The sequence below is a fragment of the Neofelis nebulosa genome, chromosome 1 (assembly GCF_028018385.1).
Source record: "Neofelis nebulosa isolate mNeoNeb1 chromosome 1, mNeoNeb1.pri, whole genome shotgun sequence".
In the NCBI taxonomy this organism is placed as follows: Eukaryota; Metazoa; Chordata; class Mammalia; order Carnivora; family Felidae; genus Neofelis; species Neofelis nebulosa.
Genome location: NC_080782.1, coordinates 197,518,719 through 197,546,616, shown reverse-complemented (window position 1 = coordinate 197,546,616; position 27,898 = coordinate 197,518,719). Strand labels below are relative to the sequence as shown.

The 27,898-nt window shown below is 33.8% G+C and overlaps 1 protein-coding gene across 2 annotated transcripts in view; it reads right to left on the bottom strand.

The window, feature by feature from the left end:
• Positions 1-27,898, bottom strand: part of DACH1 (dachshund family transcription factor 1) — a 436,806-nt gene that overhangs the window by 222,838 nt on the left and 186,070 nt on the right. For both annotated transcript variants that reach the window (XM_058683162.1, XM_058683172.1), the window contains exon 2: positions 24,343-24,458. In XM_058683162.1, the coding sequence (XP_058539145.1) occupies positions 24,343-24,458 (116 nt within the window). The remainder of the gene's footprint in view (positions 1-24,342; positions 24,459-27,898) is intronic.

Here is a 27,898-nt window from a genome sequence, read left to right as displayed (position 1 = left end):
AATTGCTTACTTAAGACAATTGAAAACAACATGTTTCACTTCCTGTAAGGAGTCTTCCTTGATATCTACAACTCTGACGATTACAGCCTCTTGAAGCATCTTAGCCCTCACTGCCCACTCCACTCACATGGTACACAGATCATGATGCTATGTCATATTATTATATTTTATTACTGTTAGCTACTCCATGAGTAAACTTTGTCTGCCAACAAGGTCTCGAACCCTTGAACATAGAAATGAAGACAGAATTTGCTAAACTCCTAAGGTAGAGCAGGTTGATGGTGAAACTTCCTTCTTAATCAAAAACAAAAACAAAAAACAAAACAAAACAAAACAAAGTTAAAAATGACATTAAAATTCTGTACTGCCCTGAAGACACTAGAGTAGCCTTGAATAAGAATATGATTCCATTTTTTTCCTTCTTTTTTTTTTTTGCTTTACTTTGTTGGGATTTGAATATCATTCACAATCCCAAGAAGATTTTATTAACTGTCACCCTGGTCTAAATTAATCAGTGAAAGAAGAAAAGGGGATTAAAGGAAAAATCTGGAAGAGTCACAATTTTTATGAAGCACATAAATAAGGAAGAAAATTTTAAAGTAATTTTAATTGGCCAATAATTTAATGAGCTCGACACTTGGGTGACACACTTCCAAGTTTATCATTAAAGTTTTTAAAGTTAAGCTAGTTGGGATTTAGGATATGGGTCTTTATTTAGAACCAAACTGCTTTTGCCTCTTTTGGGTTTTCATTTGATTCAGTCAGCTTCATATTATCTTTGACCTCACTGGTGGACTACCACAGTCCAGTCTTGAGTGTGAATTCATTAGCCATGTTGCTCCTTGTTAATTTCCTCTTCATTCTGTATTCTTTCTCACTGGACACCCTAATTGCACCTCTATTCACCCCACACTCTTGATGACAGATTAGGCAACTGTCTCAACTTTTATTTTCCTTAATTTGATCATTGGTTTTATGATTTTTTCCCCTGCCTAATAAATAGAGATTGGCCAAAATTCCTATTTGTCAGTAGATAGCACTTTACTTACCCCTGGGAAAATAGTTAACTGAACTGCTTTTTAAAACCACCAGTCTAGGCCTAGTCTAAACTATCTCTGTCTGGTTTATCTTACCAATAATCTAGTCTACACCATCTCTGTCTGGCTTATTTTACCAAAAATTTGAACACATTTTGTTGATTCTTCTCTAACAAACTGTGTTTCTCTTTCCAATTTTTTCTTTTATTTCTCCTTCCCAAATATTGTCTTTACATTATAAATGTTCGTTCCCTTACACTAACTGTTGCTATATCTCTTTAATGCTGACAAATTAACTTTCCCTTAAAAAGCAAAACATCTTTGTACCCCAAACATTTCTGAACAGTGTATTTATGGGAAAGAAGATGAGCTTACAAGTCATATGTAGAAGATCAAATGCTGTCTCTACTACTTCGTAGCCGTGGAACCTTCAGCAAGTTACTAACATGAGACCTGGATTCTTCGTGTTAAAATGTGACTGACTGCGTTCACCATAGAGGATTCTTGTGAGAAGTGAATGGCGGGCAGGATATAACATGCCTCCTAGCCCAGTGCCTTGTATATGGCTGGCATTCAAAAAATGCTTCTCCTTTATCCTTTTTCACAATTTCCTGTGATGCTCATTTGACTTTCTGGCACATGTGCGTGGGCACACACACACACACATACACACAGAGTGCGAATGTTATTATGCACAAAATCTCAAAATAATTAACATATAGGTTGACCTCATGGGTTTAATTTAGTTTCAAAGGCACACTTAAGAACAAATAATTCTAGACAAAGTCAATAAAAATGTATTTAAATAGCCAGTCCTAAGGGGGGAAAAAAAAGACTAACTTCTACTAAAAACTCTACCACTAAAATGAATGTGTTCAGTGGGGTACCTGGTGGCTTAACACACTTAGGTAAGTGTCTGACTCTTTATTTCAGCTCAGGTCATGATGTCACGGTTCATTAGTTCGAGTCCCACATTCAGCTCTGAGCTGACAGTGCAGAGCCTGCTTGGTATTTTCCCTCTTCCTCTCTCTCTGCCCCTCCCCGGGCTCATGTGCTCTGTTTCTCTCTCTCAAATAAATAAATAAATGAACTTTAAAAATAGTATATCAGGGTGCCTGGGTGGTTCAGTCACTTAAGAGTCTGATTCTTGATTTCAGCTCAGACCATGGTCTCATGATTTGTGAGTTCAAGTCCTGCATCGGGCTCCACACTGGCAGTGCAGAGCCTGCTGGAGATTCATTCTCTGTCTCCCTTTCTCTGCCCGTCCCCTGCTCACTCTCCATCTCTCTCTCAAAATAAATAAATAAACATTTTTAAGAACTGGCATAACTGTGATATAAGTCACTGAAAGGTATAATGTCGAAAATGTTGTTAGTAATAATCATATTGATTTATCCTACCAAAGAAATAAAATTAAATTATATAAATAGTTCTTAGGATGCAATAGTAGAATACATTTTTGTTTCCATTGCATATTATGCATCATATATTTCTTATGACAGCGTCAAACTGATTTGGAAGTTGAATAATCAAAATACAGTGCATATTTATAGAATGTCTATCAAAGAATAGTCACTTGCTTTAATCTCCTTCACTTGTCCCCAATATTCTTATCATGTATGAAATATAAGCAGGAATATACTTTAATTGGATTAATAAAATGTCTAAAACTTACACCATTGTATTCTAAAAACTAAGAATTCTGCAATCTGGAGGATAGATTTGGCTGTCATATTTTCACTTTTTAAAGGACTAAAATCAAAAAAGGAATTATCATTTTCAAAGATTTGGGAGTCTCTAAAATTGTTTCTGTTAAACATGCACACAAACAGTTGCTTGATAAATGCTCACATTTTTTTTAATTTTTAAAATATTCTTTTCAAATTCATTATTTTTCTTAAGAGAAAAATCTGAATACTAGCCCCATTTTTCAATTAGGATGTCAAAAATTTCAGGAGAATTCATTACTATCTTTGGGAATATAAGCAACGCCTTTTCACCAGAGTATGAGCTTCTTAGAACCATAAAATCAAGGCAGTTACTATATTTCTGTGTAGTCAAAATTAGAAAACAATGTATTTAGAACTTAACCGAGTCAGAAATTAATTGACATGATGAATACCAAAAGGGTGAGAGAGAGGGAAAGAAAGAGCGAAGGAGGAAGAGAGACAGGAAGGTGAGAGAGAGAACAAGAACAAGACAGACTGACAGACAAAAAGAAAAGAAAAGAAAAGAAAAGAAAAGAAAAGAAAAGAAAAGAAAAGAAAAGAAAGAAAGAAGAAAGAAAGAAAGAAGAAAAGGAAAGAAAGAAAGAAAGAAAGAAAGAAAGAAAGAAAGAAAGAAAGAAAAAGAAAGAAAGAAAGGAAGGAAGGAAGGAAGGAAGAAGGGAGGGAGGGAGGGAGGGAGGAAGAAGAATGAAAGGGAGAAAGATCTGTATATCACTTTTTACAATCTTAGAATATAAAGATGGGGCATAATCATCATGTTTCTGACTTAGAAGTGGGGCAACACACAGACTTACAAACAGATATTGTTACATGAAAGCAATTTCAATGCTCTAATGAAAGGTTATATATTTGCAATGGAAAGTTACTTGAATTTCACACTGTAGAGCTGTTAGTGATAAGTAATTATACAACTGTATTTCCAATGATGGAGTCCCATTGCTGTGCTTGTTCCCTTCCCAGTGGAAAATATCTTGTGAAGCAAAGAGTGGCTAAGGGATTCAAGAGGAGGAAAACACATACCATAAAATATAATTAAAAATTGTGGAGGCTGCATATGACAAGAATAACCATAAAAAACAGATACAAACCAGCTGGCTGTTAACAACTTCTGAGTTATAAAAATCTTAAACCTGCTGTAAAGCACTCAATTCGATTTACATAACCACAGAGCTGACATTCCTTTTAGGCTCCTCTGTTGGGGATTATTTTGACATGTTTTAAAGCAACATAAAAAGCAACTGTGAAAGGAAGACATGTATCATGTTACACAGGAATTCATTCCTGCCTTAAGACTGGACTTTCATACTTTAATCTGAACCTCTTTCCTTGAACTGGAAAATATCTTTAATGGACACTGGCTGTCTGATTTTACAGCATTAGTTTTCAGATGCTCATATTTCTAATAACATTGATGCCTTCTCTCTGTGTGTTGTGTATTTGAGTCACTGGCCTTACACAATTTCAGCTCAGTGGTATCCATCCAAGAACTAATATCCGTGGTCTATAAGAAGGGAATAATATTTTGGTCAACCATGACTGAAACAACTATAATTTCTTAGGAACCTAATGATGCAGACAGCATTCTACAAAACTAACATAGCTTGCTGTAGGGAATTAAAAATAAACAAAATAAAATAAAATCAATCGTACATTGAGTGAAGTTTTGATGTATAAGTGCTGGCAGCCGAAATTGCCCAGAGCACAAAACGAGCTCTGCTGTTTGATAATTTGCTTGATTCACTATGTAGCTACATGCAGGGCATTTTATGCCTGACTTATATTTAGTCCAGTCACCTGCTTAATGTTAGAAGGGTTATAATTATATACAAGGGTTCTGACCATATAGCATGTCGATATTTCAGATCTGACATAAAATATATATGTTCATTTGAGGTTTAACCATCAGAAATATTTTTAGTAATAATTTAATCTACAGTTATTATAAATCACAAACTATTCTATTTTTACTAAGAATAAAGTAAGCAAACATCGGGGCTTGAGAAAATAATGGCTCCTCAAGTGGATACAGTGGAAAGAGCACAGGCATGGAGTTATGGTTTCCAATTTTTACTCTGCCATTTTCGAGCTGTTCTGATCCTGAGCAGCAAACCCGAGACCCGATTTCCTCAACTGTGAATGGCCTTTTATTCTGTACCATTAAAAGCTGTCGGGAGTTAATATGATATAATATATGAATGCTTACAAAAATAAGCTAGAGTTTTTTTAAATGAATCTTTAAAATAATTTTCTATTTTATGTGTAAGCTGCTTTTTGTTATGTTGGATGGCCTTAGCAGTTATAGTAATCTCTTAGTTTGTTAGCTTGCGTGATTATTTAAAAACAGAAATTACCATTCAGAAAAACAGAGAAATCATACAAGTTTGGTATGAAAGAAATAATAATGGATTCAATTTTAGTCATTGACAAGTTTGAGATGACAACAGGAAATTCAAGTGCAAATATCCAATACTTAGTGATGGATGTAAAATGGTTTGGCGAGAATTATGGATAATAGTGATGATAATAATGAAAAAGGACATAAGATCATTATTGAATAGAATCTAAACAGTGAAAAACAAAAAGATACATTTAAATCTCTCCATAAGTTTTTACTAATTGTTTATTTTAAAATGTAACATGCTTTTGCTACATTGTTGTATCTTGAGTAAATAGGAACTTACTCCCTGGCAAATGTCTTAGCACACAGCAAAATCGACTTCCTGGGACCTTTTAAATTCAATTTATTAGGTGAAACATACTATTTTTGTTCTTTTGTTGCCTGGATCTGTCAGAGGATAAGTTTAAGCATCAGGAAAGAAGAAAGAACATTACTTAAACTGTGCCTTGAAATGTTACAGCTATTTCTGCACAATGGAATGACCAATGCAATATTACTCAAATAGACAGTCACGTATAAAATCATTCAAGTTAATACATCTAAATCTGATTTAATCAAATCTACATATTTCAGATTTCAAACAACTAATCAACAACTCAATTGTTTGCTCATAATACTGAAAAGGAATAAAAACTTGTGCAACTTGCTAGATTATATTTCCAAAATAAAATACCAAATGAAAAGTTTTAGGCAAAATAATCCCTTGAAATTAAGTTTATTTTTATTTCATCAGCATATTGAATCTTGAAACTGACAATAATAATAAATAATAATAATAATAGTTGTAAAATTATCCTAAATGTAACAAACAAGCAAACAAACAAAAAACCTCTACAACACACCTAAGGGAGAACACTCAAGGCATTTAAATAAGGCATTTAAAGATATCAAAGCCAAGTAGTCCACAGTTTTTCAGTGAGCTTATGTTTGGAACTTATTTTTTTTTCCCCTTTGAGTCTTTTTCTTGCATGAATGACACTCATTTTTCCAGTCCTACCTTCTAGAACAATAGAGAATTAATCTGTATCTTTTGTTAAATATCCAAGACGGTGCCCATGCTTCCCCAAGCCCCATTTCTTCTCTAAATATCCTAATTTCCTCCAAACAATCTTAAGAAAATAACTTCCAGTTCTTTAAAAAAAAATTTTAATGTTTATTTATTTTTGAGAGAGAGAGAGAGAGACAGATCGTGAGTGGGGGAGGGGCAGAGAGAGGGAAACACAGAATCTAAAGCACGTTCCATGCTCTGAGCTGTCAACACAGAGCCTGATGCAGGGCTTGAACTCATGAACCATGAGATCATGACCTGAGCCAACGTTGGAAGGTCAATGGAGCCACCCAGGTGCCCCTAATAATTTCCAGTTCTGATTACACAATTTGGACCAGTAGTTTTCTATCATGACCCCTCAAGACATAGTAACCACAAATGGACACAATACTGTTGAAACGGTCTAAGCAAGCAAGTCTGCTACCAAAACAATGCATTATTTAGAGCTCATTAGCATCCGCATAATTTTTCAAACTTAAATGGACTTAAGTGAATCACCATATTGATGATAATACTTTGAGGTTTTATTTGCAAATGAAAAAAAAATGTACTTAGGTTGAAAACATCAAATATTATTGTTGAAATATATGGGGTGGAATGGACTGGTGAATACATGTTTTTTTAATCATGTTCAAATTATATTAATAGCCTAAATGGACACAATGCTGCTGATAAGCATGCAAGGCTATTGCATAAGTTATTTAGGAGACAGGCTTAGCAGTCAAGTTAGCAATCTAGGGCAAGGAAAATCAGTGCCAAGATTTACTCATCTGTAAAATGGAAACCATAATAACTACCCAAAGACATATTATACAGATTAAAAATATACTAATATACATAAAAGGGCTTAGTAACTAAAATATAATAAATCCCAATAGATGGTAACAATTACTAAGAAAATTGCGTATTCATTAATCAGCCAATGATTGACTTGAACCTTCAGTCACGTCACTCTTTATAAACAATGTAAAACCCTATTTTTATCTTTTCACACACACAAAAAATGCTATCAAATTTATTTTTCACACACTTGTAATATACAAATGAATTTTTGAGTCAAATCAAATACTACTTTCCACAATGATGACAATGGTCATCCCCTTAAACTCTGGTTTTTCTCTTCTTTAGAAAACATATAGTACTTTTGTATAGCTCTTTTGGTAATTATCACTTTGTACCTTCAATTACAGTTTATTGAGTTTGGCAATACCATTCATTTTTGTAACTGCTAAAATTCATGATAAGTATCTGTTAAATATAGCTTTTCTAAAATGTAAATTAGGGGCGCCTGGGTGACTCAGTCGGTTGAGCATCCGACTTCAGCTCAGGTCATGATCTCATGGCTTGTGAGCTTGAGCCCCGTGTCCAGCTCTGTGCTGACAGCTCAGAGCCTGGAGCCTCTTCAGATTCTGTGTGTTTCTCTCTATCTCTGCCCCTCCCCCACTCACACTCTGTCTCTCTCTGTCTCTCAAAAATAAACATTAAAAAAAAATTTTTAAGTGTAAATTACACAAATGACTTCTGATATAGTTATGAGTATGTTTGATGATAACACATGTAACAAATATTCGTTTCATATTAGCTATGAGTGTAAGATACTGTAGTTAATGACTACATATCCCTTACTGATTTAGAAATTAGAGATCTCTGTTAAGTGTGTGTGTGTGTGTGTGTGTGTGTGTGTGTGTAACCTCTCTGAGAAAAGTAGATGGAGGAATTAAAATCAGAAACAGCAGAGACAATAATATGAGAACATTAATCTGTTATCTTTTGCTACTTTGTTTCTCTAATCAAATTTTAGCCTCTGCTAAACACAAGGTTTTCTTAATAACCTTGACATTTAAACTGTTTTAACTAAAACTCAAGAAGAAAGAAAAGGAAGCAAAGGAAGAGGAAAAAGCAAAAAACTAGGTTGAGAAGATAATAATTCAGGTTTGGGAATCTTGGGCTCATATGAAAAAACATGGACAGATTAATGAGTAGATTAAATGTCTTCTAGTCACAGGGCTATTGGAGAAAAGATTCAAGGTTTAAAGAGTAAACAATTAAACATAAGCTGTTAGTCATTGAAATACAGGGAAACAGTGGCTCAGAAATTTAAGGAATTGTTAATGTCATACATATATTTAGTGGTTAAGTTAATCAAGGACCCATATCCCCTTAATTTAGAGCCCAGTTTTACAGATTCTCAACTATTAAATACTCGATTACTACTGGGCTTTTAGAGTGGGCTTTTAGAATATAGAAAAGAAATAGATTCCAGACATTTCAGTTGTTCATTTATTTAAACTGATTCAACATTCATTTATTAATATTTTGACATGATTTGCATGCCCATCTCAAATAATATATCCATGCAGAGTTCCAAAGAGAACAATATGCAAAGTTCATTAACACTCATATAATTTTTCAATCCAAAAGGGATTTAAGTGAATTGCTTATTGGCAACAGTACATTGAGGTTTGATTCCCAGATGTAAAATCTTAGGTAGGTTGCAAATACCAAATGCTATTGTTAAAAGTCTCCTGTGGGAAGTAGATTGGTGAATACACGTCAAAAAAAATCATGATCAAACCTGGCACTTTTGTTGACAGACTTTGTAGTGAGGTCGAAGGTGTAATTAGGCCAGAAAATTACTTTCTCACTACTAGAATTGTTCCCTTCAGGTCTTGAGTTATCAGTCCAGAAAATTTCATTAAACACTAAATTCACTTTAAGACAACTGTCAAAATTAAGCAGAGGTGAGTCAAGTCAAGGTCCTAATATTCAAATCTTTCATTTGGATTTTGAGATTCAATGTAAAATAAAAATTTCTGTAGTTTCATTTTTCTATGAAGACTAAACTTCTTGTGAATTTCAGAAACAACTTTGTCCCCTTTTGGAAACAGGATGGAGCAGAATAACAAAAAATCAAAGGAAGAGGAGAAAGCAAAAAACTAGGTTGAGAGGATAATAATTCAGGTCTGGGAATCTTGGGCTCATATGAAAAAACACGGACAGATTAATGCGGAGAATTTAAAATGCTTAATAGCCATAAATTAATGAAATGATTTCATTGAGATCTTAATATGAAATCATAAAAATTCAAGTGCTCACAATTATTACAGATACAATGCAAATAGGAAAAAGAAAAAATCAGAAACTAGGTTCTGAAGATTGGTATGAAACTTAGAGTGATACTAATGGTCTAATTGTGAATTCACCTTATTTGTTTTAAAATAATTCTGAGATGGTTACAGTATATTTATAAACAACTGACACACCGTATTTTGAAAAGTAGCAAGACATAGGATATTCTGGAACATACTTAGTAGGTAGGTGAGCAAGGAATCAGTATCAACAAAAGGAAATATATGTCACAAGACATAGAGGAATTATATTTTCCAAAACATTATAGTAATAACTTAAGAATTAAATAATTGAAATATAGCTTCAACTATTTTGCCAATTATATCAAAGTTTAGTGTTTCCTAAAATACAGTGGAAAGTACTTCTATAATTCTCGGAGCCAGAGTCTGCAGTAAACTGCCCTTGGATGCCAATTGTTACATTGCTTCCACTCGGTAATTTATCAGTTGCACAAATAAGTAATAACACAGAAATTTACAACAAATCAATAATTAAGGTAAGTGAAGACTCACCAGAGTGAATGATTAACAAAAGATAAAAAAATTTTTTTTTTCAATTACTTAGGGTAAAATCGTATGCTTGGTACTTCCAGTAACACTATACTGTGCTTAAGCATTTATAAAGTTCAGAAATAACTTTAATAGCATAAACAACTTGTTAGTAAGTTTACATTACATTATTTAGCAAAACGTAATGTCAAAAAAACTAATTAATAGGTTTTTCCACAAATGCTTAAGACAGGGATAGCCAGGTTCTAATTATCAGTCATCATTATGTTTGAATTAAAATTCAAACACTGTGGTTTATTAAGTAATTAAGCTTGATCATGAATTTTGAAATATAATTTTCAACATCTCTCACTCTATCCTTTTTTTGTCTTCTATACTAAGCTTCCAAATCATGGCACTGAACATCTCAACTCTTTACCATATAGCTATTCTTTAATAGTACTCAAGCTTCCACCCAGTATTAGCAGAGAAATTTCATCAAGGTGATACAATCTAGGCTAGTAAGTAGAATGCCTACAAGAACTGATTTATGTACAATATGTTGGATGTGAAAAGTTATTGTGCTGTGCTGTGTTGTGAATTTTTTCAAATTATGTATGTTAATGAAAATTTGAAGTGTTCTATAAGATTTGAGTCTACCCTTAAAGAAAAAAGCAAAACTTTATTTCAATTCATCTTGTTTCTACTGGGCTCAAAATATAGGTGGTATCTAAAGAGACTATTGCATTCCCTAGAAATAATATGGATGAAAGAGTGAAAACAGAGTTTATAATTATCCATCCCTGAGTTCAATCCCCAAGTGACCTCTTTTCTTCAATTTAAGCAAGTTATTTAAATTGTATGTGCCTTAGTTTATTTGTATGTAAAATGGAGTAAACAATATTTCCTTCATCATTTGACACAAGAAATAAATTACGTATTTAGGAATTAGCAAAGTTCCTACCGTGTAGTAGTTACTCAATATATAAATGTTTGCACTCCTGATTTTAACCCATTACCTGTATAGATTTATTAAATTATTTTTAATTTAACAGTGTTTTGACCAGATACCGAGCCAACAACTGAAGACACAGAGTGAAAAGTATAGACATATAGATTGACTCCATATATAAAAGTGCTTGAAATTTGTCAGTAAAATGTGTTTATATTTCGTAAGCTGGATTTGTTTCTTTCCATTGCATAGTATGTACAAAGTCTTACAGTAAATCTACATCCTAACTGCAATTGCACCTATAAAAGAAACATGTAGCGAGAAATATCACGTAGATAAATTCAAGCAACTGTTTTGAAGCAAATCTGAAATATTTCTTCACATGCAAAAACATTCTTTTGTGTGTGTGTTTTACATCTGCAAACTGGCCCTGGCTCTTCTAAGCCACATGATTAAGATAAATTAGAATAAGCTTTTAAAAATCTTTTCTAAAAAGCAAAGTTCTCTTTGAATGTATTCCAAAATGATTTCTGAATGCGTTACTTAACAAAGGCACATTTCACTTTAAGAACCCATGCAACTTATAGAGGAAATAAGAAACCAGTTGAATAGGTAATGATCAGTAATGAAAAGATGACATGAAAATAAGTCAACTTAATGAAGAATTACACACGCTTATTAAGGTGGCATTTAAGTGAGACCAAGTAAAAAATAAAGTAGTTGCTGATGGAAAATTCTAGGTACAGATTTTTTTCTTATAGGATTTTTTATAAATGTTTATTTATAGAAGACTATAACTCAAGATATTTCCAGTAATATTTTGTGACGAGACACTAACAGAACAGCAGAGCAACACATTCAACTCTTTACATTGTTAAGATCTCACTTTAAATATCTCTGATTCTTACAGATAAAAGAAACATGGACAGGTAATGGTAGTCGATGTCACATGTGTTTAATTATAATCCTGAAATTCAAGACATTAATGTCTAGGAACCCCAGAAGCAATAGATTTCCTTGAATTCAGGCCAAGAACAACAGCAGTCTAGGCGAAATTAGCTGGATGGACAGTTGACACATTCAAGGGAAAATGAATATTACTGTTGAGAATATGAGGTTGTGTACTAATGGGAGGGATGATACTGACCACTTTTATGATCAATTTAGAGAATTTCAAAAGAAGCACCCTGCCTGTTTCATTAAAGTAACAATATTGGCATTGCGGGCAAGTTCATATTTCTAAAGTGTTTACTTTCCAAGAGTCCTCTCTCATTGATACATACAGTATTTTATTATAGATGATTGATGTGAAGCTCACTGTAATTTCAAAAATTCATAGAATATTATTATGTCATGAAATCCATGCCGAGAAAGCAATTGCCATTATAAATCAAAAAGACAACTCATATGGACAGGTCATATGGTAACGGGTTCTCTTGGAATGGTATCCTTAAATGTAATTTATTCAATAAGTAATTTAAAGGTTATGTTTGATGAGATGAATCTCATGCGCAAATAACTTCAAAATGTTGTTATATTGTAACATTAAGAAATTAATTTTCTTAAAATTTAGAGATATTTGCATCTATATTCATTTGAATCAACATGGGTTCCATGCAATTCTTCTTAAATATCCTCCCCTGAATACAATTCCCTAGAAGGATTTCATCAAGCGCTGTAAGATTATAGATAATACAAAGGGCATTTACTGCTTTAAGAGATGAATGAAGGTATCCAAATAGGAGAGCATATTTTGAAAGACTTCACAATCCTATATTTTCACATATAGAAAATAGTTTCCAACTAGATGTTTTAACAGAGAAAAGAACACCTCAAAAGATTGACTTCTAGGGAATAATGCATTACTAAGGGATTAAACATTTGATTTTAATATTGAATAGTGTACTTGTTTAAAGAGAATATTGGTGATATAACATTACATGTGTAAATGTAACTTGAAATAGCAACTTATAAAGATTTCATAGTCCTTTGGGATAGACAAAAAGTTTTACATTCCCTTTAATCTTTAAAAACTCAACACTGTTTCTTTAAGTCATATCCTTACATCCCAGGAAGCAGACTCAAATCATTAGAAAATACATATTTAGAAAAATAGTCTGTCCACATATCATTGCATTTCTTAAATGAAACCTGATGGTAATATGTTTGATAAAATGATAGTCCATCAAAGGACCAACATAGGAGGCATTTCAATAAATTAAATATGAATCATAAAATTCTACATATCATGATAGTCAAAAAGCAATCATTGACATAGGAGGATTTTATCAGGAGAAAAGTATTTTATTTGAGCTAATTGGAAGATACAAATGCAATTTTTTTTAAAAACCTGAGGAAACGATTATAATCTAATGCCATAAATATGAGAGAGGGCCCATTATTCACAGAAGTGATATGCTCAGAGAGGCAAATAACTGGTATTCTATTTGGAACAAGGCATAAGTCCTGTTTTGAAAATCATCATAATAAAACTAAATATCTGATGACACCTTGCTCTATAAGACTTTGCAAAGCATTTTGTACTACATCAGTTTCTTCACAAAATCCTATCAAGTAGGAGATATGGCAGATCTTATGTTGGTTTATAGATGATAAAGTAAGTACTTCACAAGACAGCTTGATCTAGGAAAATAACCAGTAAACTGGAGTCAGAAAACTTGAACTGAAAACTAACTGTATCACATAAAAGTGAAACTTCGAACAAGCCTCTTAGCATTTTTTTTCCCCTTTTAAAATGGTGTCTTAGATACCATTACCTACCGTCTGATAACTGAACAAATGAGGCCAGGTAGTATTAGTCAAGGTCATAGTGCTAGCAAGTGATGAGGAAGACAATGAAAGCCAGACTTTTCAGTTCCACCTTAGGATGACTCACCTCACAATACCATGTTGTTTGGAAAATACGTGTCCTTTAAAAGGAATCAAAATCTACTCATTGTATTCTAATATCAACAAAGGTAAAAGAATTCCACGGTGGTCTTCTATAGGAAAAGGGCTTATGGCAACTTCAGTTAAAATGTGAAATGGCACAAAGATCTTGAAAGAGTTTAGTCTACTGCATATATATATATCCTCAGCCATATATCAACAAGTGATCATGATAAAAAGCTCTCACATTAATTATACTGACTACTTCCTTAATGAAGTGCAAAAGTGTTTGTGTAATCTGATTCAATTTATTGAATTAGGTTACAGTTCTATCATTTTGAAAACCAGCTTCATTGTTTACTTTATAGTATATGTCAATTCATTTCCAACAATTAAATAGCACAGCATACAGCTGTAATCAATTCAAACCAATCTCCATTTTTAAGGTCTACTACCATTTGTAGCATGCATATTTCTGAAAGCAACATATGACAGTTTAAAAATATAACAGTGGCAATGACATTTCATATCCATATAGCTTATTATGCTCACAGATGAAAATTTATAAAAATAATTCATTGTCATTAAGTCCTGAAAAGTAAACACGTAATAACAAATTTTAATGTTAACTACATCTGTTAGGAATATCTATATAGTATAGTTATATGAATTTGAATAATTCACCAAACTGAGACTTTCTATAGCTAAGCTATATATTTTTAAAGTTACCAATTTTTCCTTAAATCCAACGGAGTTGATAGAAGCATAGAAAGTCAACAATAATCATCAATAATGCTTGGATCAGCCTGTACAATTACAATAATAACCTTTCTCTAGCTTCATCATTTTCAGAATGATGCTATAAATTGTATCATTTGACATTCATGGCAATTGAATGAGAAAAATGATTTTGGTATCATAAAAACATTATTTTTATCAATGAAGGAATGAAGGATCAAAACATTTGACTGGCTTAATTATTACACATTGAAAAAGTGTGGTTGGAAGATTCCTATGATTTTTAATAACGGAATCCTCTCTTGGGGACTTTATATTTTCAATTAGAAAGCCAAATAAAAGTAATTAATGGTGAAGGTCAAAGTCTTTCATTTAAATCCGTTTAAGAGTTCAAGTCTTGGGGTGCCTAGGTGGCTCAGTCAGTTGAGCTTCTGACTTGGCTCAGGTCATGATCTAACTGTTCATGAGTTTGAGCCCCGCATTGTGCTGTTGTGACAGCTCGGAGACTCTCTTTCTGCCCCTCCTCCTCTCTCTCTATCTCTCTCAAAAATAAATAAACATTAAAAAAAATTTTTTTAAGGGTTCATGTCTTTCTACTATCATTTGTGATGGTCTTCACTCATTAAAATAATATTTTGGGGGCACCTGGGCAGATTGGTCTGTTAAGGCTCCGTATTTCTGCTCAGGTCATGCTCTCAGGGTTCCTGAGTTTGAGCCCCATGTCAGGCTCTGAGCTGTTTCCCACTCTAGCTTTTTCCCTCTCGCTCTCTCTCTTTCTCTCTCTCTCTTTCTCTCAAAATAAATAAACTTAAAATAATAATATTTTTTCTACCCCTAGCTCCAAATCCTACCACAGCTATAAGTATTCTTCTATGGTACATTCAGGGATTGTTCATTTCCTCCTATGTATTAATTTTGCAACTATGTACCCCTTCGTGGAGGACGTGTGAAAGAAGGGCAAAGAGAATAAGCATTTAAAAATTTCTTTCAACTGAAAAAAAAGCATTTGACAGCTTACCATAGTCATAGTTTTACCCACAAGGTAACTATTCCCAGGTAACAAAGAGTATGAGGGCCTATAAATCTGAATCATTCATCTCAAAAGTATTTTTTTAAGTTTTTGAAAGAATGAAAGAATGTAAGAATACAGACCCTGAAGGATGGATACCCTTTAAGTAGAAAGGCTCCATGTCAAGTTTGGAAGAATAATTAAAAGTAAAATGAAATGTCATCATCAAATTTTATAATTAGAAGGGAACAAAACAATCTTACTGATCTACCTCCCTCCAATGCAAAATTACCTTCAAAGTTCCCTAACAGTGATTACTAAGATAAGAAATAGATGGCTGATGGTCAGGGAGGGATATAATTTCTTTTTCAAGCTAACGCTCTTTTGTGTCATCAACAGTATGGCCTAAAAAGAGATAATTAAATATAAAAACTATGGGTAAGAACTCTTCATCCCTCTTTCTTCTTGAAGTCTTCTGTCGGTAGGGAAAGTTAAGGCTTTATGACTAATAGGTTTTACTCTTAGATAGTTCTCCATGTTAGCAAGGCTCTTTTTTTATGGAAGCCAATGTAGACCTCTCTATAATTACTGTCCATTAGTTATATTTCTGTCTTTAGAAGAGTACAGTGTGAGTCTACTCTATCATCCACTTTCAGACTCTCTGTAAGTCTTCATGAGACCAAACATCACCAACATGTAAATCCCTAGCATCTAGACTATTCTAATGCTCACCAGTTTGTCAGTGTTCTATTATCAGTTGTGGTGTCATGACTGAACATATTATAGCTGTCATCTGGAATGTTGAGCAAAGTAGTATTGTTTCCTTCTATCTGGACTTTATATTCCTATCCACTTAAGTTTAGGTTTACGTTAGTGTTTTCAGAAGTTTTATCACAATGTTGATTTATATGATTACATAACCAAATAAAACCCATAGGTTTTATCATGTAGAATGTTTTCAGATCAAATCATAAGTTCATTCATGACCAGGGACATAAATGTTTTAAGAGACTGAATACAAGGCTTTATTAATATTTCTGTCATTCTGACATCTTTCAAGTTGTCTTGAAAACTTTGGTCCTGTCAACACTTTCAATGATCATTCCACTTCTTTATAAAAAGAACTGAAGTTGTAAGACTTAACCCCAAATGAATGGAGAAAATATCTTAAAAGTCCAGCATGATATGGTTGAACTCTTTACAACAAACCAAGAGCATATCATTAAGGGAAAGAGTTGAAGCTTTGAAGGTAACTTCAGAGGGGACAGTCTATCTAGGACAGAGAAGGAGACTACACAAACAATTGTTATCTTGCTTTCCATGACATTTTTCTACAACATTTCTAGGACTATTCAAAATATATTGGTTGTTTTTTTCTGAGTCAACAATATTTGTATTTCTAACTTCTCTTAGGGAGGGAAATGGGATAGTAATAGCACCTCCTACTGGTCAAGAAATTGAAGGGAGCAAGAAAAGACAACATGTGTCATATCTTATAACCAAGGGATTAGAACCCTGTCTGAGCATCTCATGATAAATGGATAATCCACAAAGCTGTAGCTAATCCACATACCATCCACCATCATAATCAAAAGTTGACTCAAAACCTGGTTTGCTTTTCTTAACGTAAATAAACTTCCCTTTTGTCAAAGAAAGCAACATATTACTAAAAAGGAAGCGAATAATACCTTGCAATTAGTCAATTAAGGATATTAGCAACTTCATTATTTCAAATCTACTGAGAGAGAAGTGTAAGTAGATCCTAACGTATACTGTGGCCTAGTATAGTCATGCCAGATTATAGCACTCAATAGAAACTCGGACCAGAGAAACAAATTAGGGAAGAAAGGACTGTAATTTTCTTCTAAATTAAGTAGAAGAGAGCCTGTCCAAAAGTCTAGCAATATGTGGTTATTTAATTAAATCTAAAAATAACAGATCTTTGCTCTAAAAGCTTAGAAAAAAATACATTTATGAATTTCTATTATGCAAGTAATAGACCCAGGGCATATTGTGATTTGACTGAAATGCTTCATTCTAATGCACATTACATATTTAATAATGTAAAAATATTTATTATGTAGTTCCTCATACCAAAACTGTATGTACATTTAAATTATGAGCTATATTTTATTCATGTATGTATTAAATTAGTTCTATATCAAGACACTGTGGGCACAATGAGGATTCCAACCCTTAAGAAGAGTATAATATAGTATATAATATGCAGGAGCTTCAAAGACTAATGTGTTCTATGTTGCCATTTTATTCCTATAAATATTGCTTCTCTACAGTATCAATCTGGAGATAGAAATTTCATCAATTGTCGATATAATTAAATGTAGCCATCACAACCTATACACAAACTAATAATGGTCCTCCATATAATTAATACACCTCCTTTAGGCTCTACACTGAGTCTTTAATCTGGAGTCCAACCACACTTAATAGGATTTTTAAGCTATTTTCAGTGTTTAAATTTGTACCTTGGAAGCATAATAATTCCTCTCAGAAATCCTTTACTAAACATATATTAGCCATATTCACTGAACAAATATTTATTTTAAATATCAGCTCTGTGGCAAGCAATATTCTACATACTGGGATACCACAGTGAACAAAAAAGAATCACAAAAGTCTCCCAAACACTATTTTTATGCATGTCTACCATACCACGCTGGGGTCCCTCACAGTACCTTGCCTGGTCACGTGCAGGATATGGTAAACTAATATGACCCCCAAATGATGCCCACTTTATATGGAAAAAGATACTTTGCTGATATGATTATGTTAAGGATCTGGAGATGAGATTTTCCTGGATTATCTAATGGGCTCTAAATACAAGTATCCTTACAAGGTGGACAGAAGGAAATTTGATTCAGGTGTGCACCCGCACCCACATACACATACACACACACATAAACGCACACAGGAAAAGGCAGGAATTAGAGTGAGGAAACTACAGACCAAGAAGAAACTCTGGCAATTACTAGAAGCTCAGTGTCAAGGAACAAAGGCTCCCTAAGAGCCACCAGCAACTGTGTTGTCCAGGTGACACCTTGGTTTGGCCCAAAATATCAATTTTGGACTTCTCCAAAACTATGAGAAAATAAATTATCATTTGTCTAAGTCACCAAATATATGATAATTTGTTACAGCAGCCACAGGAAATGAATATGGGATCCAGTAAAAGTTTTAAAACTAAATAAGTTACATGATGAAGGCTACTGTTTAGGCTGGCCTTTCCTAAAGGGAGAAAAAAGGTATTTTATTTTTCTTTTCAAGAAAAATGTAAAAGGAACGTGTATTAAATACTGATAAGTTAAATGCACTACTCTCAAATGTCTAGTAATTAAACTTCACAAATGTTCCCCACATATAAATGTATGAAAATACATATATATACATACTACATAACATTAATGGTTTAAATAGTTTATATTATCTGTACTTTTTGAGTAAAGCATTGAGAACACTGTTATGTTTCATTTATTAAGGAAGACAATCAATCCATTTGTGGCTGTTTTACTTGTGCATTTTTCTGTTATCCTTACTTGTGAGTCTTCCCAGGGAATACAATGCATTTGTTATAACATACTCCTCAACATGCAAGGCACATTTCCACACTATGAATTTTCTCCTCAGAAGTTGAAATGCTTAATGCATTTAAAATATTATAAATGCTGATATTGCAAAAAAGAGGTAGTTCAAAGGTTGCTGCTGGTTAGTAGCGTTTCGCAAGAAAAACAAAAATATGTAAACTTTGAAAATACTCCTCTGAATGCTTTCCTATAATCTTTTTGTTTTTTAAAAAGGAATGTTTCCATGGGATTAAGTCTGGATTAACATTGTCCTGGTCTAGTATCTTTTCCACAAAGATAAAATTGTGCTTAGAAGTCTTACTTTTTAAGCATAGTGCATGTGTGTGTACGATAGCTTTCTGTATCTTGAATGCATATTGGTTATGTGCCTAGAAGGTCACAATGAGAGAAAAAAAATATGGCCAAGAAGCAAAACTATAAATCACCCATTCAATTTGAGAATATTAAAAAAAAATTAAGTCAAATACAAATACTCACTAAGTTACTTCTTAATACTTATATAAAATTATACTCCAAAACTAGTTTGCATTCTGCCCTAAAGATAAAATCAGGAAGATGGCCAAATATGCTAGCCAAATTGCACTCCTGGCACAGGAGGGGAGTATTTAGCATTCTTAAATAATTTTTTCCTTCATTGTAAAATACACACAATTCTATAAAAAGTATGAATGTTATTGGAACTCTGTTGCTAGGATGAATTTATTCCAAACTGGTATTTGTTATCAAAAATGATTTATGACATGTACTCAGTCCAAATAAATGTAGAGAGCACTACAGGAGGCACTGCGTTGTAAGACTCTACAAAGAGCCTTCTTTCTTTCATTAACTTCCACTTCTGGTTGCTATGGCATCCAGTGACAACCATAAATTTTGGAAATTATCACCATCTGCCCACGCCCCCTTCTAAGGTTACATAGAAGCCCACTCAAGCAACCAAAATAACAAATAAAAACTTGATAAGAAATCTCAAAGTTTTTCTTTTAATTATAGATACCTAAGTATATAATATTAGGGCTGGGAAAAGCCTTTTTTTTTTTTTTAAACATAAAAATAGCCATTTTTTCCCTGAGAAAACAGATGTCTCCAGGAAAGATTATTATTTAATTCCAGTGTTCAATTGTTGAAAAGGAAACATGAGGGAATGATTAGGAGCAAATTGATAGATTTTAGAAATTTGTCAAAATTAATAGTTTTTCTTTTTCACAAGAACAATTCTGGCAACTTCAAAGGTAAATTTGCATTGTTTATACTTTTCAAATGGTAATACTGGGAGTCCAAAATTACAGATCATGTTCACAGGTAGGTTACAATTTAAATCTTAGAAAGGATTTGAGATTTGGGGGTCAGGGGTTGTTTTTTCTCTCTTTGTTTTGTTGAGGATTAAATGCTCATTTGTTTTATTAGTTTTAGAAACATGATTTCCAAGTCTTTGAAAGATACTGATATAACTATAGATTCTTGGAAATAAATATTAAAGATTCCAACTTCAGCTTAAGTTATGAACAGTTCGTGAGTTGCAGCCCCACATTGGGCTCTGTACTGACAGCTTAGAGCCTGGAGCCTGCTTCAAATTCTGTGTCTCCTCTTTTGCCCCTCCACTGCTCACTCTCTCTCTCTCTCTCTCTCAAAAATAAACATTAAAAAAAAAGAAAAATTCCAAACCTACAGGTTAAAAACATAGTAGAAACATCATCAAACTAGTTTGCTTAATATCAACAATATTTATATATAACTTCTTCATAAATTTAAAATAATAACTAACATACTTCACCTTCCCCATCTTAGGAAGAAAAAATAATGTTTTATTTTTTAAAGAAGCTCACAAATATGAAAAATAAAGTAGCAAATATAAGTAAAGTCATAGGACATAAGAGTCTATATATTCATATTACATCATATTCCCTGAATACACTAAGTTTTCCCTGGGAGGGAAGTGTTACATTCTTTAGAGAATTATAAGATTTCTTCAAGACCATTAGATTTCCAGTTAAAGTTAACGTTTAAGGATAGTAAATAATCCAAAGAATGGAGATATTAGCCTGTGTTCCCTAAAATCTAAATTTCTCCATCTAAAAAAGTTTATGCAAAAAAGACCAATTATATTGAATATATCAAGATAATTCATGTACAAGAGTCAAACTCCTGGCAGGTACAAATCTTTGGACAATCTCTAAAAAAAAACAAAAACAAAAACAAAAACAAGTGAAATACTCATATGTGGAATTTAAAAAACAAAACAGATGAACATAGGGGAAAGTAAATAAAAAAGAGAGGAAGGCAAACCTTTAGAGACTCTTCACTAGAGAGAAAAAACAGGGTTGATGGAGGGAGGTGGGTGAGAGATTGGCTAAATGGGTGATGGGTATTAAGGAGGGCACCTTTTGTAATGAGCACTGGGTGTTATATGTAAGTGATGAATCACTAAGTTCTACTCCTGAAACTAATATTACACTATATGTTAAGTAACTAAAAGTTAAATGAAAACTTGAAATAAACAAAACAAAAAACAAAAAAAAGAAAATAAGTGAAATAGGTAATAATGAACTTATGCTGTCTGTCTTACATTCACTGGCCTCTATAATTTAAGACCTACTTTTCCATCCATTTTACTCTCCTGATGAGTCTATTTCCTTATCCATCTCTAGAATATGACTTTTTAAGGTCTTTTTCAATATAATTCTTAATAAGCTTGAAAGAAATTCTGGTTTGGGGGTTCACAATATACTAGGAAGAACAAAAGTAAATTAACAAAGGAAAGAAAAAACCAAAAATGATGTCTCAGAAGAACAGCACAGCAACTGAAATATAAGAAATTGATCCTACTTCAAAAATGAATGTCTACTTATGTGGATCCTGAGAAACTTAACAGAAGACCATGGGGGAAGGGAAAGAAAAAAAAAAGTTAGAGAGGGAGGGAGCCAAACCATAAGAGACTCTTAAAAACTGAGAACAATCTGAGGGTTGATGGGGGTGGGAGGGAGGGGAGGGTGGGTGATGGGCATTGAGGAGGGCACCTGTTGGGATGAGCACTGGGGGTTGTATGGAAACCAATTTGACAATAAATTTCATATTAAAAAAAAATGAATGTCTATAATAATGAGTCAAGTTTAAATTATCTTGAGTGTCTCTGTTCCACCAAGCCACAGAAGTATGTAATATATTTCAGAAAGGGGTCTATCGAGAATAACTTAATATGTTGATTTTGAGTTTTGGTATATGACCATAAGTTATTTAGAAATTTTACTTACCCCAAAGTTACTTAATGTTGTTAACTAAGTAAGGTGTTGCTATTCTTAGATTCTGCTAAAATCATCTTATTTCATCAATGCTTTGGTAATGAACTATTTATCGTCTTCTCCGCAAAAGATTAAATATTGGCAGACAATTTGGAACCAAATCTTCCCTACCTTAGTATGAATACAATCTAGAATACCTTTCATCCGTAAGATAACTGCAACACAAACTTTTCAAATACAGAATAATGATTATTAAAATGATTTTTTTAACTCTCCCTAACACAGTTCTTTGAGAAGTTAATTAAGTCAACAATTCTTAGGTCTTTCTTCTAGCACCCCTGTGTCTTTCAACCATAAAACATGAACAGTTAATATTTTAGTTATATCTAGCCTATGTGGTACAAAAAAAAAAAATCGCCCATTCTTTTTATTCCGGAAATTTATCTAGTTAAATAAAAACAGCTAAACTTAAGTGCCTATTTCTTTTCTAAATCTCAAATTTGGAATTAGAATTTCAGCCAGTAGGATTCAATTACTAGAAACATGACTAATTAAACAAATGGAAATGATGATACTATTTCTGTAATTGGGTCATTTTCAGCTATTGATTTCATTTTTCTATGTCTCAATTTTTCATCTGCAAAATTAGCATAAAAATACAACTCTCCCTGGCACTTTAGATAATTTATTGTTAAGTATGTACTGTGGTACCTTCCTGGAAAAGAGTTAAATATAAAAAGAATGAACAAATAGCTTTACATTCAACTCAACAGATGTTTTTGATAAAAGTCCACAAAGGTGAAGGAATTATTCAGATATTGTGACAAAAATAAAAGTGAATTAAAACAGTCATGCTTTTAAATAGCTTTCAATCAAATATGAAATATGAAATCAGATTATCCATGGTGGTATCATAGCACAGAGAAAGAGAAATGTTACAAAATAAAAATAAAACACTGATATGGGAATTCAGAGAAAAAAATAAAGACTCTTTCCTTATCTTGCCAGATTATGCTTCCTGTATCAGTTGTGTTACATGGCAACTGTGTTTATACGTAAATCTCCTTAATAAACTCCTTTGATGGTAAGAATTAATAACAAATAAAATCATCATCAGGGCACCTACGTGGCTCAGTCAGCTAAGTGTCCAGCTCTTGGTTTTGGCTGAGGTCATGATCTCACGGGTTGTGTGATTGAGCCCTGCATCTGAGCTGACTGACAAGGCAGAGATTGCTTTGAATTCTCTCTCTATGCGCCTCCCCACGTTCATGCATGCACTTTCACTTTCTCTCTCTCTCTCTCTCAAAATAAATAAATAAACTTAAAAAAATAAAAATGAATGAAATCATCATCATTATAATTATAATTTGCTCATGGATCTGGATGAAACATGGAAAGTGGGCAAACATATGTAAGTAAATAAAAGAATCAATGAACACATCCAGGTGGTAGAAATCAAATGAGTTATTTTTATATTTAGCGCATCATTGAGATTGTTTATGGCATGGAACTTATGCAGTCAAGACAATTCTTTTTCTTGCACTTTTTCAAAATTCTAGTAATAAACATCTTTCAGATGTTTCTAATGGAAATGTATTCACACTGTAGTTTGAAAACATAGGAGATATTTTATTGACATAGTTACTGTCTTGTTTGGATGCATTTCAATCTATTTCTGAGCTCTTATGAATGAAATAAATAAATTTAGAACCCAGAGACCTAGATACAAATAACCACTAACAGTTTTGAGCAAATTGACCTTGGGAAAGTCACTTGATTCTCTCCTAGCTTCCATTACTTACCAGGAAAATAGAGATTATCACTTGTTGTTTGATATTAGTGAGCAGATGAATTACAATAACTCCTAGCACAGTGCTCAACTTAGCTTCCTTCATTTTATTTTAAATAAATAAATGATGACAACCACAATGCAATTTCTCGATAAATTCTCACTGGTAACATTATGTTAGTGTGCACAAAACACAACTGATGGTTATAAGCACCTATGTAAACATAGATATACATATATAAAAAACTATGGTATTGGCTGATTTTCAACATTTTTGGCATAAATGAGCAGCATTCTTACCTGTTGGTGGGATTATCCCAGGAGACATGAGGCCAGGGACAGAATGTGGCATGATATGAGAGTTCTCTGGGGAGGTGACACTTTGAGTCCTCTTAGGAGGCCTTCCAGGTCTAGAACTGAAACAAATAAACAAAAAATTTTTACAATTAAGCTGTTGTCTTACACATCATTTCAAAGTTGTTTCAAGTGGTAACATGGACTGTAAATAAATTTGTTTCAAGGACGGTTGCTTTTGCAGTTAGATGTAATAGACTTCCATCACTAATTAGATTACATGCTGAATTCATTTTCCTCATTGAAGATCAGCCACTCTTGATGCATAATTCATAGCCTGCACCTCGTTACCTGCTTCTTCATATTAATATCTATACACAGTTTGAATTGCCTCGTTTGCATATGCTAAAGTTCTGCATGCAGCCTTCAGCACGAAAATTATGCACTAACTTGTAATAATTATTACAGTCAGCCTGCTATTGATTTATGAGACTTTTAAAAACCAAATATGTGTAGTACTTGTAATGAATGATATTTTAAGGTTCTTCAGGAAATTAAAAGGCAATGGCTGCCTAAGGAAATGTTCTGCTTGTTTGATTTAATACTACAGTTAGCTGGGAGGTGGAATGAAAGAGTGATTCAGACCTATAGCACATTTTTCGATGATATGTTTTATTACTTCGCACTGCTAGCCTGATATCTAGATGATAAATGACAATACATATCTAATGTGTGAAAAGGTCTTGCAATTTCTTTATTTTTTGTCATTTAAAAGATAAGTCAAGTTATCATTTAACCCTATTCTATTTAAATGAACAGCCCCACTAGGTTGCTTTACTTTTAATACGCTAAAACAAATTGGAAAGGCTTAGCATTATTTGCAGGACATTGTTGAGAAACTGCCAGCAGAGCATCTTATCCCTGCCTTCAGGATAAATAAAAATACTTTGTGTTTGTGTTTTAGTGGTACTTGTCCTTTACATGCTTATTGCATGAGATTAACTTTTAAAATTACAAAAGCAGAAGGTGAAAAGGAGACAAGGATTTGCCATTTTTGCATGCGAATAACATGAAGAATATAATATTAGCAATTCTTGAAACAAACACACTTAGCATTATGTTTCTCCTTCCTGCCTCTGTATCATGAATGTGCTTTTATGAAAGATGCTTTTCCATCGTCTGGTCAATATGTGCTAACATCTCAGAACCTCCAGACAGATCCTTCATAAGTTAGCATTTCCATGTTAGCCTCCACTGAGATCTTTTTTCTCATCAGAAGATTCAAAGATTTTACCTTTATTATTTAGTGTAAATAATATATGTGATCATTGATCAAATAATTATTAAGCACTTGCTGTTTTCAAGTGGAGATCAATTTGGGGGAATGGGTTCTTTAGTCTGTGGGAGTTTACACTCTTGCTAAGGGGGACAATCGGGTGCATGAATAACTATGGTGCACACCAGAATGTGCTAAGTGTCATAAGAAAGTTGCAATCTGAATACTAATTAGAGGTTAGGCTGAATGATGATACTTCTGTGCTTAGGGAAAGGAGTTAAGATTCCATGGCAGTAGAAGCATTAGAGAATTCCAAAGGATGAGTTAGGCATGGAGAGGAAAAGAATGGAAGAAACATGCACTCCAGTGAGAAGATGAGAGAGAAATGGACACATAACAACGTATGAATGTGCAGGATTGTTTCTAGTCAGCCAAAACAGCTCAAGCAAGATGAGGAGCAAAGATGGAAAATGCTAGATTTACTGCCTGGGGCCAGATCCTGAAAGGCTTGGAACCAAAAGCAAGGAGATAGATTGTGAGTTTGTTCTGCTATTCTATAAGGAAACTCTCCCTTGTGTGGTTCTAAGTATCTGTTTGGCTACTTCTTCTTCATTATTATTCTTCATCTTCAGCTGTTTCTTTAACTCTTATTATTTGCCTAGGGTTAATCAACAGCCCTCTGATAGTCTCCATTCTTCCTGAGGAATCCTTCTATTGACATCCCTGAGATGATAAGGAACCATGGCTAAATATATATCCACAGCTTAGGTCTTCCTCCTGGGATTCAGGCAGATTAATGCCTGTCTACTGGAAATCTCTGCTTAGATGTTCTTTAATAATCTAAGACTCAGCTTGTCCGAATCTGAACTCAGCATCTTCCCCATTAAAACCTATTTCTCTTTCCCTAGTTCAGCAAAATGGCACCTAACGGATGAAGCCAAAAATCCAAGATCAGCTGTGTTTTTTCCTCCCCTTGTACACTCAAATATCATCTCAGTGAAGATCCAGTCTCCTTTCTGCATCCTCACTCTAACCTTCCAGGTCAATCCTTCATTTCTTATTTGATCTACTATTACAGCCTTCTGAACGCTTCCAAGATCTACCTCCAACTTTGTTCCACTGTAAAGTCTAGTGTCTAAAGTCAAGATAACTCTCCATACTGATCTCAGAAGGATTTTTATAAAATGCAAATTTGATCACGTTTTCCATTGCTTATAGATACCAGTAGTTCCCTATAAGATTCACACTCCTTATCATGGCACCAAAGCCTTCCGATGCTAGGTCCCTGCCTACTTTTCCAATCTCACCATTTTATTCTTACATTTGCGGCCCTCCTGAATGAAGACTGTCACAGTCGCTTTGGTCTCCTATCACACTAGAATTATAGATGCCTTTTCTATACCAACTCTTCCTCAACCCCATTTCACCTGGCTAAATGTTAATCATCCTTCTTACTAATCATTTTTAAAATATTTTTAATGTTTATTTATTTTTGAGAGGGGGTGACAGAGAATCTGAAGTGGGCTCCACACTCTCAGCACAGAGCCCAATAGGGCCTCGAACTCATGAACCATGAGATCATGATGTGAATAGGACGCTCAAACAACTGATTCACCCCAGGCGCCCTTACTAACCTCTTCTAATCAGCATGTGCTTTCTACGCACTGTGACAGCCCATGGTGAAAACTCTATTATAGCTCTTTCTGCACTGATCGTAGTATCTGCTCATTTGTTTCACTGTCTGGACTACATGGCAGAAAGTGTATAAAATACATAGGCACCTGAGTGACACAAGTCGCTTAAGCATCCAATTCTTGATTTCGACTCAGGTCGTGATCTCAACATTGTAAGATTGAGCCCTGTGTCAGGCTTCATGCTGAGCATGGAGCCTGCTTGAGATTCTCTCTCTCTCTGCCTCTGCCCCTGTGCCCTGCAGTGTGTGTGTGTGGGGGGGGGGGGGGAGCGGGACGGGAAGTGTATAAAATATATCTTTGTGGGGGCACTTGGGTGGCTGAGTCAGTTAAGCATCTGACTTCGGCTCAGGTCATGATCTCACGGTTCATGAGTTTGAGCCCCATGTTGGACGCTGCACTGACAGCTTGGAGCCTGGAGCCTACTTTGGATTTTGTGTCTCCTCTCTCTGCCCATCCCCTGCTTGTGTTGTCTCTCTCTCTCTCTCTCTCTCTCTCTCTCTCTCTCTCTGTCTCTCTCTGTCTCTCTCTCTCAAAAATAAATAAACATTAAAAAAATAAAAACTAAAAAAATATCTTTGTGTCCTTAGAACTT